This window comes from Aspergillus luchuensis, chromosome 2 (genome assembly GCF_016861625.1).
Source record: "Aspergillus luchuensis IFO 4308 DNA, chromosome 2, nearly complete sequence".
Classification (NCBI taxonomy): Eukaryota; Fungi; Ascomycota; class Eurotiomycetes; order Eurotiales; family Aspergillaceae; genus Aspergillus; species Aspergillus luchuensis.
The window spans coordinates 2,389,087-2,402,222 of NC_054850.1; the positions used below are offsets into that span (position 1 = coordinate 2,389,087).

The 13,136-nt window shown below is 50.0% G+C and overlaps 3 protein-coding genes across 3 annotated transcripts; all 3 read right to left on the reverse strand.

Moving 5' to 3' along the window:
• Positions 1-144: 144 nt before the first annotated feature.
• Positions 145-2,507, reverse strand: AKAW2_20772A (putative secondary metabolism biosynthetic enzyme; the record flags this gene model as incomplete). The annotated part of the gene is made up of 3 exons (XM_041685521.1): positions 145-972; positions 1,026-1,340; positions 1,392-2,507. The coding sequence occupies 3 exons, from the start codon at positions 2,505-2,507 to the stop codon at positions 145-147; spliced, it is 2,259 nt and encodes a 752-aa protein (XP_041539598.1).
• A 3,530-nt stretch (positions 2,508-6,037) lies between these two features.
• DEP5 (beta-ketoacyl [acyl carrier protein] synthase domain-containing protein) lies at positions 6,038-7,544 on the reverse strand (the record flags this gene model as incomplete). The annotated part of the gene is made up of 6 exons (XM_041685522.1): positions 6,038-6,187; positions 6,251-6,348; positions 6,401-6,525; positions 6,577-6,885; positions 6,943-7,417; positions 7,472-7,544. The coding sequence occupies 6 exons, from the start codon at positions 7,542-7,544 to the stop codon at positions 6,038-6,040; spliced, it is 1,230 nt and encodes a 409-aa protein (XP_041539599.1).
• A 3,730-nt stretch (positions 7,545-11,274) lies between these two features.
• On the reverse strand, positions 11,275-12,705 carry AKAW2_20774A (phosphatidyl synthase; the record flags this gene model as incomplete). Its single annotated transcript, XM_041685524.1, has 1 exon — positions 11,275-12,705. One exon carries the CDS (start codon positions 12,703-12,705, stop codon positions 11,275-11,277), a length of 1,431 nt encoding a protein of 476 aa, XP_041539600.1.
• Positions 12,706-13,136: the final 431 nt, after the last annotated feature.

Genomic DNA, 13,136 nt, shown 5'->3' on the forward strand with positions numbered 1-13,136 from the left:
CCAAGGATACTTCGAAAATAGTTAAATTATATTCATAACCGAAAGTCTGGCATTCTTGTCTCAGAGTATACTGTAAAATATTCAACAGAACCCCTTCACCCTCTTCGATTCCTCACACTTCAAAACAGCCTCTCAACCTGTACATCACTTCGCACTACCCACCCCGAGCGCCTCAACCGCCTGCCTCGCCAACCCCTCAAACGTCATCTCCGGCGCAGTAAATGCGTGAAAACTCAAAGCTAGTCCAAACTCCCCAAACAACCACTGCTGCAATTCGGACCCAATCATGCTATCCAGTCCATACGAGGCAACAGTCCCTTTACTGAGATTTATTTCGTGAATCTCCCTCCCCAACATACTCGCGCATTTCTGTACAATCCTATCTCCAACGCGCGCCATCAACGTCTCATAATCCAGCTCCTCCCCATCACCGATAACTTCCCCATCCGGCTTCGAAGCTCTCAACGAACCCTGCAAAAGATCCAAGTCCCGCTGTACGCCGCGTAGACGAGCATCGCCATGCCAGAATAGACGATTTGTACCGGCAGAACGGTGTAGCAGGGAAGGATCGAGGCCTAGTATAAGATGGCTGGGACTGTTCGGGGACCTGGCGACTTCGAGACCCTCGAGCATCTCTACCTCGTCGATTCCGTAGAAGCCTAATCGCTGGAGGGAGTCTTCGACGGTCTGATTCTCTGCCACAACGCCGACGTCGAGGAGCATTGGTAGCGCTATCGAGCAGGCTGGTAGACCGAGGGACTGGCGGTATACTGCGAACGCATCGAGGAAGCTGTTCCCGGCACTGTAATTTGTCTGGCCTGGTGTGCCTATTGTGCCTGAGATCGAACTAGTCATGACGAAGAAGTCTAGTGGAGAGTTGATGAGGACGGAATGGAGGACATGTGCTATGCGGAGTTTGGGGGTGATAGCAGCTTGGTATTGTGCTGCTGTCATGCCCTGGAGTAGGCCGTCCTAATGGATGATTAGATCATGTTGTTGGAAATGGGAATAATGAAGTTCTTTACCTGCAGTACCATTGCAGCGTGCACCACACCGCGGATTGGTCTTTCTTTCATCACTCGGGCGACAATGGCTCTCATATCGGACTCATTGCCAGCATCAGCCTGGAACACCTGTACGGATGCGCCGGCCTTTTCGGCAAGTTCAACGGTCTGTGCTGCCTTTTGCTGCGTGGCGCCTGAGCGTGACACAAAAATGAAATGTCGACATCCTCGTTCCGTCATCCAGCGGACCAGACTGCTTCCAAGGCCGCCGAGCCCTCCGATAAGTAGGTATGCTGCATCAGGGAAGAATTTGACCCGTCGGATCGGAGGTAAGATCTGCAGTTGTCAGACTTGCAAAACACGAGACTAGTGAGAATTGCAACATACCTTCACCGAACTTTCACCATAGTTGAATCGCACTGCCGCATGTACCTCTTCAGCTGAACCTGGAGATGCTTTGAACTGGCTTCCCTTTGACTGCGTGGGCATTTGATCAATGTTGTACACTGACACATGGGACGTCCAGATGTCCTTGTTCTTTCTTAAAAACTCCAACCCATCCTGTAGGATTTCTGCCGCCATCTCTTGTCGTGTACCGAGGTTTTCGTATCCCATCGGCAGGAAAGAAGCACCCTTGGTAAAAGGACCTGTATCCAGCTTCCCTTCCATATCTTCATTGCATAAGACAAACCGACCGGCCGCTGATATGTGTCTCCATGCCTCTTGACCAGCTGCTGAGAATCGATTGCATATCACCAGTGAAAATTTCCCGGAGGTAGCTTCGAGAACTGGCGACATATGAGATGCATGCATATCCTCAACGACAACAATCGGAATGCCGGACGACGAGGCTTCATACAGTTCTTCGCTCTCTTCTTGTGTTGCTACAACGATAGTGATCCGGGCATTCAGTTCCTTACTGAGACTGATGGCCAACTTAGCAAACAAGAGGGGCATATGTAAAATGAGAATATGATCATCCTTTTTGGCTCTTCCTAACCATCTCATGCAGAGAAGGACTTTGCATACAGTTGAAAGGGTGGCGCAAAGGAGTGCTGGGTCGAGACCCTCACAATCGAAATAGCAACCTTTCTTTGTCTTGACAATGGTTTGATAGCCACTCTGTGCGGCGAGTGTGACTACCTGACGAAGTGTACTTTCGCGACTATTGGAAATTGTATGGCCGACAACGATGACCGGTTGCTTTGTGCGTTGGTCAGGAGCGCAACCCTGGTACTCAGTCATCTCCACCTGGAGACATATCTCGTCCTCCTTTGAGTCTGTCATAAAATCTTCATTTGCCCTGAAGATTAACGCGCTGTTCACAAGCTCGCTCTGTAGCGGCATGTCCAGTGACAATTTCACCGCCTGACTATGTTCGGGGCATATACTGGGACATTCCCATGGCACCAGCCGATTGGTATGGAGAACTCCTTCGTGAAGCCAGAACTCCGTTTCATGACCAGAGCCCCGAGGTGCTGCAGTTCCCAGGGCTGTCAGCATAGCCTGTGCAATGCTATGAGGTGACTCCTCCCAATCGACATCCACTGATAGAATCTTAGCCCCAGGATGCTCTGATCTGGCAGCCCGCAGGAATCCTAGACTCAGGCCGCCTTCGGGAGTGCGACCTTGATTAACACCCAAAGTGAGCCAGAGAAGCACACTTTCCTCGGAGAGAACCAGCTTCTTGAGCAAGTCGAATTGTGTCTCGCAGGGATTCGACAAGATGCTACCATCGACGTCAAGAATTACCGTATTTTGGTGAAACGCATGGTTGGACTGATGCAGATTTACTACATCAACAGCCACTTCCAGAGCCTGAAGCGCTTCCACATACTCCTTCACCAGATGTTGGTTCGAACTTTCTTCGGCCACCAAGGTGACCGCTGTCGGCTCTATTTCTTGAATACCACCGTGTTGTAGCTCCTCGGAGAGTGCCAGCTTAGTTCTTGAAACAGAGAGTTCTAAGGTTGGTCTGGAAATCATGGAGGGACAGTCTAGACAGCTGCTATTTACCGAGGTATCTTCGTCCTGTAATATGAGCATCCTACCAGTGGGCGCCAGGATAGATTGTAGTTCTTGGATAATGTCCGAATTCAGCTTGCCTTTGAAAATGACAAGGTCATGTGCGCCCTCCAAGCTTGAAGATAACTGGGACATGCTTGGTGAGAGCTGCACTATCAATATATTCTCCGGTAGAGCGAACTGTGGTATCTTTTTCACCTCCCCGTCGAGCATCTCAGCAACAGTTAATTCCCCGGTATCGGGAAAATGGCGTGCCATGGCCTCTATCAGGCTATAGTCGTCTCCTGCAGCGACAAACGCTTTTTGTATTGGTCGCTTGTGGTTAACCAGGCCAATCAACCCAACTACAGCCTCTTCGAGCGACTTGTAAGACCACTGCCCCAGAGACTTAGCTGCACGGTCAACGTCAGGTTGCCACCTGTTTTGCATGTATTTCTGATCCGGGACGACCGCTGTCGAGCGAGCCGACCAGCTCATCTCGTGCTCCTTGAACCATATTCCCTTACATTCCACCAACGGGAGCCCGTATGCATCGACTAGTTGTATGTGCGACCGGAAAAAAGGGCGCGGGCACTCATCCGTCCATGCAAATGCATTTCCTTCAGCCTCTTCGGGATAAGCAATGGTCATCTCTTCGACACACATCGGTATTGTGCTGTAGGGCATGACATTGTAACGTCCCTTCTCGAAGGAAATAATGGCAAGCTGGAAACAGGCATCAATGGTTCCGGGATGTATGACATATCTTGATTCGCCAGAAATTGTCCCACTCTCTTGATCCAACTCGATGGTACTTGCTGCTGCATGATCCCGGCCATTGGATTCAACCTCTCCTAAACGCTGAAACGTGCGTCCATAATAGACTCCAACTCGATTGAATGTCTTGTACCACCTATCTGAGTGGGTACGTTGATGCAGCGTCTTAACCATGTGTTGATGAGACTGCCAAGGTATGTTCTGTCTTGTCTTGCGAGCTGTTATAAGGCCGCTGCAATGAGTAGTCCAATGGTTGTTCAGGAGGGACTCAACAGTGATTTTATACCAACCGGATCCCTTATTACTTTGGCGCGACAGTATGGTCATCACCTCAATTCCATCTTCGGTATCTGGTATCACAAGTCCTTGCTGAAATTCAAAGTTCTTCAAGCATGCGCCATTGCTCGGACTGAACGGTGTATCACTGATTTGCCATAAGGCTTCAATGGCTATAGCAATGTACGCTGCGCCAGGCAGCAAGACCTCGCTTCCAATCTGCCACATAGTTAGCCAACAAGCAAGAATCTGAATGCATTACTCACACGATGGTCCCTCAGCCATGGTACATCTCGGAGCCGTAAAACATTCTTCCAGGCATAGGTCGTATTGGAAAGCCCTGCAAATCGTCTGCCCAAGAGGTCATGCCGAGGTTCGGACTGTTGGCGTTGTTCTTGGCTTGTTCGTGTCTCTCGCCAGTATTCCTTCGTATAATTCCATTGGTAAGACGGCAGGTCAACTAGCAGTTGTGGACCTGGCTCCTTGCACAAGTCGTAATTCACATCCTGCAAGCGAACACTGTACCCGGAAAGAAACAGACGTCCGGCAACTCGCAGTAAGTCGTCGCACGAATCAGATCCTCTAATAATACTCGGGATGTATTTAGTTTCTCTCTGCAGGCCATTGTCCGATGTTATCTGCTTCAGTGGCCCAGACAGAGCTGAGTGAGGCCCAATCTCGACAAAGTGACTCAAGCCCTGCAGTGCTTCCATACTTTGAAGTTCGGTGATGGCTGCATGAAAGCGGACCCTATTGATGAGGTTTTCTACCCAATACTTGGAATTCATATCTTTCTCATAAATTCGTGTCCCCGTAACAGAAGATATCATTGGGACGCGGGAAAGCTGTTCTGAGGGAGCTGACGAACCAGCTTCCGGTTTTGCTCTCAGAAGGAGTTGCTCATAAAGAGGAGCAACAACTTTCATTGCAGGCGAGTGGTAGGGCTTTCCTGTTTTTAATTCCTTCACGAAAATCTTAGAGGCCTCAAGCTGGGATTTAATTTTCTCAGTAGAACTCTCCGAGCCGCTGAGAGTAACGCTCTCGGGGGAATTCTCGCATGCAATAACAACATCTGTGTCATGGATATAGGGCTCGACCTTGTCCATACCAGCTCCGACAGCAAGCATTGAGCCTGCAGGGCCTTTTTGTGCAACTGCCTGGCCACGATAGAAAGAGATCACAAGAGCTTCTCGGGCTGATAGCATACCTGCAGCATATGCTGCAGCAATCTCTCCAGAGGAATGCCCCACGACAGCAGATGGGGTGATTCCCCATTTTCTTAGCTGATCAACTATGGCGATCTGGAATGCTGTACATACTGGCTGTGCAATATTCGGCTCGGCAACATAGTCTGAGTCGATGTTTCCGAGTAAGACCTCCTCTATGGTCCATCTTACCAGCGGCTGTAATTCCCTCAAATACCGATCCAGTGATCTGATGGCTCTGTCAAATGTGGGTAGAGTATGCATAGCATCTCTTCCCATGCCAACCCACTGGGCACCCTGCCCCGTGAAGACGAAGGCAATCGGACCAGGAGAATCTACGACTCCGAACTCCATGCTTTGCTTGCTGAAGTTCTGTGTTTCTTGGTCTTGAAGAGCAATAGTGAACGCTCTATGGGTAAAGTGTGTTCGACGGCAATTTAGTGTGTAGGCCACATCTTGAAGATGATGATTGTCGACAATACAAGCGTGCGCCTCGATATTTCTCTCTAGTGTAGCTCGATCGTGTGCTGTGAGACATACCAAAGCCTTGCTAGGACTTGAGATCCCAGGTCCTGTTTTAGCTCTCGTCTGCTTATGGTCTGACTGCGCGGCCTCCATTATCAGATGGCCGTTAGTGCCACCATATCCGAAGGACGAAATCCCGACCCGCCGGGCAAGGGGGCTCTCAGGCCACAATATCGTATCCCGATTTACTTTAACATTCCATTCTTCCTCCTTCACTAGTCATTGTTAGTGTTGACTGTTCCCACATTACTGTAAGCGAATGGTGTACGAACGAGCCGGGTTGAGTGTCTTGAGTCCCGCTACTCCGGGGATGACACCAGATTCCAATATCAGAGCCGCCTTGATCACTGCAAATATACCACTGGCAGCTTCACTATGGCCAATGTTGGCTTTTATCTTGTTGGTATAGCTGATTTTAGCCACTCGATATATTTCAGAACATGTGCGGAGAAGACTTACTGCTCCCAGCAACAGAGGCTGCTCGCGACTCCGTCTTTCGTTCATCCCGTTAGAGATGGCTTTGACTTCTATGGGATCGCCAACTGGCGTGCCAGTCCCTAAGACGTTTTCAGCAGCCTTCACGTCTAGCAGTCCACCAAGCGTGCTTACCGTGGCACTCGACATAAAGTGTATCTGTTGGGTCCAAGCCGGCCCTTTTGTAAGCAGCACGCAGGACTCTTTCCTGTCCCTCTAGACTTGGATGGGTAATCCCCTGGTTCTTCACCTTTCCGTTTCTATATTGGTCAGTTACTTATCCAGCGCTTTGAGGTCCTGCAAACTCTCACGTATTGAGCGCTGAGCCCCGGATAACAGCACGAATTGGATTACCATCGCGTACCGCATCACTGAGCCTACGTAGATATATGGCGCCAGCTCCTTCGGCACGGCCATACCCGTCTGCTGCTGCATCAAAGGTGTGACAGGTGGACGTTGGCGATAATATCCCCATCTTAGCGGTATTCATGTGTTGGTCTACTGCAATGATTAGATTCACGCCTCCCGCGATTGCGCCGTCGCATTCGCCTGTCTGAAGAGCCAGGCATGCTTGGTGGATGGCAGTCATAGACGAAGAGCATGCGCTATTTATCACGGCGCTAGAGCTCTCTGTTAGGTTTCCCTCAATCTGGACTCGTAGTATAGTCGTTACTCACCTCGGCCCGCATAAATCAAATATGTTACAGACTCTCGCGCTAAGAATGCCAGGATCAGTTCCTGTCGCAGCATATTCGTGGCGGAAGTCCGGTTCGCGATGGAGCATCTGTTGGTAATCTGAGGTGAAGGATCCCACAAACACCCCAATATTCTTCCCGGCAACATCTTCTAGTCTCAAGCCAGCGTTTTCGAGGCATTCATACGTAACTTCGAGTATACGCCGTTGCTGCGGATCCAACCACATTGCCTCAATCGGCGTTATGCCAAAAAAGCTAGGATCAAAGTCTTGCGGACTGCCGTCAAGGAAGTAACCGCCACGAACATTGAAACTACCGGGTCTGTTCTGGTTTCTGTGGTAGAAGGCATCGATGTTGAAGCGACTCTCGGGCACAGTTGGTGTCTGGACGGATGTCTTGTTGACCAGGGCGTCCCAAAGTGCGGAAGGGGACGTAATAGAACCAGGAAGATGACAGGCTTTGCACTGATCAGTACACGAAATGTAGCGCCTGAGTGCATGTCCATACTCACCCATTCCTACAATGGCAATTGGCTCAAGGGGAACATGGCCCGCACGGCTGCCATTTGCAGTAGAGGCGCCCATAACTAAAATTGTGATAGAACCTGCTGAATTAGTACGATTATGTCGGGCGTTGTAGATATCGAGATAGGCTTTGCGGTCTGGTTCTCCAGCATTCAGAGTTTCTGAGAAACCGGGATGAGAAACTTATATCCTTCTATGTAAGTCCCGCTCCGCCATCACTCGTCTCACGCAGGTATTACTTTGTACTGTGCAGCGCACAACTCTTGCTTTATTTTAATATCTTCAGTAGTGTCCCTTGCTGGGGAGGGTCCAACTCTGAGTTCAGTGCACATCATCCACATTCCGCACCTTGCCGTCTCAGTGCCAACATTCCTCTCTCTGAATGATCGGATGGACGTCATGTGTTCAATGAAATCGATAGCTGTACATGACTCAGTCCGCCGGTAAAAGCAAACTCACAGCTTGACTCTATTGACTAAGTGGTTGCACAAGGGAACAGAAGAGGTACAGACTCTCGACCGTCAGCGTCCTTTCGCAGTAGATTAGAATTGCGTAGACGCCTATCCCTTGGCAATCCCGATGGTCACAGTACCACTGTGAATTAGTTAATTGTGTTCTGAACATCGCGGCGTATGCAAGAGAGGAATAGGGCGCTCTCCTAGTTTTGCCACCGTATAAGATATTGAGGCGCGACATAATCCGACTGGTAGGTGTCATTTTCCGGTGTAAACTCACGGGCTTAATGTTCCTTGATTAAGTGGCAGGTTCATCGAATAATGTTGGCGAATGAGGCTCATGCCTACCTGGACTCGTAACACTCCTTGCATTCTTCATGCGCATGGTCTCTTTGGGCAGTGGAGATCCACATGGTAGCTACCATTTCGAGGTGGATCCCCACATTGAGGTTGCGAAAAACAGGCGCTCGCTGATATGAATAGTCTTAGAACTTTCTAGGCCTCACTCAGGAAAAGGTCATGGGTGAGGCTGGTACGGAGCATGGTCAGATGCAAAGTGATCCCAACAGAGTGAGTGATGACCAAATAACTCATCATTGCCGAGAACATAGCACAGAATGAAGATGCACCAGAACCCTTTTCGAGCTGTACACATATCATGAAGTCAGAGCTTTCAGTGATAAGGCGCCATTATGGATGCGTTGTTGTGCTGGTGAGGTTTACTGTGCCTGATAGGTCCCTGCGTATTGACAATAAAGAAGTCAGTACGGATAACATAACTAAATCGCGGCAGCGAACTAGAGATTGATAATATCGGGATTGAATATGATGATTTGTTGGCTTGTTTCTTCAGACAAGGGTCACCTGATTTTTCGTCTATTTGCCTTCATTCTTTCCATGATTTTTGCACCCCTTCCGGCTCAAACTCTCGGCCCCTTGTTTCCATCAATAACTACTGAGAGACATAAGCACAATGATATCTCCAAACTGAGATTCATGCGCTAGTCATTACGAAGCCACCAGAAAAAGTCAAAATCTGACGGCCAGCACCCTTGCAATCATCAGTCCACTACCCTTTATTGACTACCTATACGCCCATCACCTTCTCCATTTGCATACTCGGTACATCTACTTGACGCCAAAACTTTGCTTATCTGCAGAAAGACGCACGATACACACCAGAACCTTGTTAGATCCGGTTAGTCTTGGATCTTCGTCATGTAGGCACCGGATATATTCCAACATTCCGCGTCTTGAAACTGCTATGTGCCTTATATTGTTACACATGGAACACCACACACAATTTGACGTCTGACTTAGCTGCTGCAGAAGCTTAAACAGATGCCCACAAACTACTCCCACGTGGGATATCCATACCTACTACGGGCACGCTGGTTCAATGATCATCCGTGTGACATCACATTGAAGCCCAGTCTGATTGGTGAACCACAGATGGATGATGGCGAGCAGAAGAGTACTCTCACTGTCACTCAAGTCAGATACGAACTGAACTGCTACAAATGTACCTAAACACTAGTAACCCGGTTAGCCGGATCAAGTCCTAGCAACATGACTATCCATTCGGTCTTCTCTTCCAAAATTTATACAATGCATGCATATCCGGACTACAGCCCACCTCTTGTGCACAGGACTATAGGATCTATAGATATCAACAATTCCAGCCAATATACACATTAATATGCTATACTGTCAACAGACTTGTTTACTAAGATGAGCATTGAGTATGCGGCTATTGCTCGTCCATATCAGCCGGAAGAAGTAGTAGTAATAAGACCCTCATGATCTCATATTCAGAGCACACATCTACGGATTTGATTCCCCGATATTGCAACTTGCAGTGGGAATTGGAATTGGTCAAAAACGACAATAACAAAATCAGTCCTATCAAAGGTACAGTTACCCCAACCCTTCCTTCTAATCCCTCCTACTTATCGCAATTGCAGTATGCTACCCAAGTCCCTGCAAGAAGAGAATGAAATAAGCGCTCTCCATAACATTCACCCACCCAAACAAGAACAACCCACCATCAGGTACATCATTGAGCAGAAGAAGCACACTAAACCACTAGCATACCTCCAATACCAGACAGCACTTAACCCCGCCATGCCCCTCCACAGGAATACTGTAGGACTCCTTCCCCCTGCACTACATTTTCCCGGACTCGGTAGATGTCCAACGACCCCAGCCCGAGACGAGCAACCCTGACCACGACTCCGACCCCGAGCCGAAGTTGCATCAAATTCATCAAATCATCCACTGCCATTGCATGACAGGATCACTATTTCCCACTACACTAGTATATGCAGCATGCATACATCAACAAATGAATTACTACACAAAATCGTATAACAATCCTAATCGAGAACGACGCCCGAAACTAATTCCCGAGAAGACCTGAATCCGATACTACTCAAGTGAAGTGACACCCGGGACGTTCCGAGAATAACCCCCCAGCCAAGCCCAAACCCGCCCGCATCGGGAACCGGAACGGGAATGTAAGTATCGATCCATCGCTCGGCTCGAATGCAGCAGCAGCAGCAGCCACCACCACCACCACCACTTGATTACCCAACGCTCGGGGATCTCGTACACGGGATGGGTAGATGGATCGGAAGCTTCCGCTGAGATACTCGAGTTATCTCATTGGATGAGGACCCGAAATTACTACCCTCACTTCCTAACTGCTCATTTGAGGGTTTCAGATGGAATGACAGCAGGAAAATTGAGTTTCAAAGTCCGACCGCACGCGGCGACAATGTCGTCACGACTCGGTACCAGAGTTTTTCGAGAATGGGATAAGAGGTAGAAAGCTTCAATGGTTAAGTTTTTACTTTTACTTTACTACTCGTGACGAAGTTTATTGGAAGTTACTTGATTTTACTGAGAACGGTTATTGGGTGGGTGGGAAAGAAACCGGCTGCAACATTGCAGGGTTGTAGTAGATTTCCATGTAACCAAAAGCAAAAGCAAAAAGTCTAAAAGTAACCCGAACCTATCCAATCCATCTAACCAGCCCAGTGGAAGAGACATCATTGGTATGTGAAATGTGTATGTGAACATGACAGTGGGAGAAAAATGAAAAAACCCAGTCTAAAGAGTCCTAAAAAGGAAACAAACAATAAAACCAAAACAAAATCAGTCGACTCGCTGATGGCGATTTTTTGTGGCCCAGGAGCGACGATGGATATCAGTAGTCCAAATCCGTAAGCCGTAACATGCAAAAGAAATGTCTAACATCGATCAAGATGTGAACAAAATGGTTGAGGAAAAGTGGTGTGGAGAGAAAGAAAAAGCAAGCGCCGATGTTAATGCGTTTACTCGACAGCGGAGGCACCGTCGCCGTGGAGGACGGGGTTGACCTTGGGGTTCCACTTGAACTTGAAGTCCTGGCCGAGTTCCTTGCGGACGGCAGCCTTGACGGCCTCCAGGACGTTGGGGAAGACACCGAAGTTGGCCGGGTTGTTGTCGTCGTTGTCCTTGCCCTGGAAGACACCGGTGCGCACCAGACAGGTGTTCCAGCCGTGCATGTTACCACCGCAGATGTCGGAGGCCGGGTTGTCACCGACCATGTAGATGTTCTCGGGCAGACGGTTCTCGTTGTGGATCTGCTCCATCCAGGCCTTCATGACCTCATCGGCGTAGGTGTAGGTGGCGCGCTCGGGCTTGCCGTAGACGACACGCTCCAGGTCGACACCAGTGAGGGCCTTGTACTGAGCCTCAATGGAGATACGGAAGAGACCCTGGGTCAGACGGGGGGGGCCCTTGTGGTCGGTAGGGAAGACCAGGTCACCCTGGGAGAAGTAGACCGGGATGCGGGAAGCAACGGGGTCCTTGGCACGGGTCAGCAGCTTTCCGTCCTCGGCCAGGAGGAGGTCCATGATGAGCTGCATGTCAGTGGCGTAGTCGCGAGAGTCGGCGAACACCAGGATAGCGTCGAACTTGATCTTAGAGAAGTCGCGGGGCTTAGCCTCGAGACGGTCCTCCTCGTGGAAGCAGCCCCAGGGGGAGATGGTGGGGTCCCAGGCGAGGACATCCTTGGGGTGGATGACGTTCTTGAAGCCGTAGTTCTCAGCGACCTTGCGGATCTTCTGCTTCTCACCACCGCAGACCAGGACGGTCTCGTAGTACTCGGCCAACGCCTGCATTGGGGTGTGAGACTGGATGAACTGGTCGGTGGAGATGGGGCAGCCAAGGACCTCGGTGAGCTGAGCGCAGCGCTCGTCCTCAGTCTTACCACCACCGTTGGTCAGGAGAATGTAAGGGATCTTGATGCCCAGCTCGTTGTCACCGTTGAGCATCGCGAGGGCCTCCTTAGCCTCCGGAATGGCCTCGTTACCGTGGGCCAGGACACCATCGATATCGAAAGCGAAGGCCATGTTCTTGGCGGCAGCGACCTTCTCCTTGGACATGTCCTGGACCTGAGAGGCCAGGATGTCGCGGGAAACATCCGCAGTGACCACCGAGGAAAGACGAGAGACACGGGGAGATCTGGGGATGGGCAGGGAAGTGCCAAAGGAGTTGCGGGAGCCACGACGGTCCCGGGAGGAGGGAGCAAAGCTCAGGTTGTGCATGTACTGAGCAGCATCGCTGATGGAGCTGCGAGTAGCGGGGATCTCGACAGTGTTGCCAGCATCGTTGGGGATGGGCAGAGAGCCAGCAGCGCTACCACGAGCATCGCGGGGGGAGCGGGCACCCGGAGCAGGGGCAGCGTCCACGGCGAAGTCAGCGTCGTCGAAGCGAGGCATGATGAATTGCTGAAGGAATTGAGGTTATAGAGGGGTTCAATTGACAAAATACCAAAGGGTCAGGAGAGTTGAAAGAATATATAGGAGGGGGAGGGAGATAGATGATGATAAGATAGGAAGGATATAAGGATGATATCACTCGGAGACGAAAACAGGAAGACAACCAATGGGCGTCACCTGCAAGCAATTGTCACCGGAGGAAGATGGAAGAGGAGGATGATGTGAAAGAGAAGGATGAAGATGGAAAAGAAAGAGAAGGGAGGCGAAGAGGATCATATATAACAAGCTTTCTTCAGCAGAACTACAGTGGCGGTAAGGTCCCAGCGGACGAGGGGAGAAGGCGTACCACCGACAAGGAGGGTGATTATCCTGGGTGCAGCCATACGGAGACAGCGCTGCGGCCAAATCAGCCATCCGGATCCACCGACTGG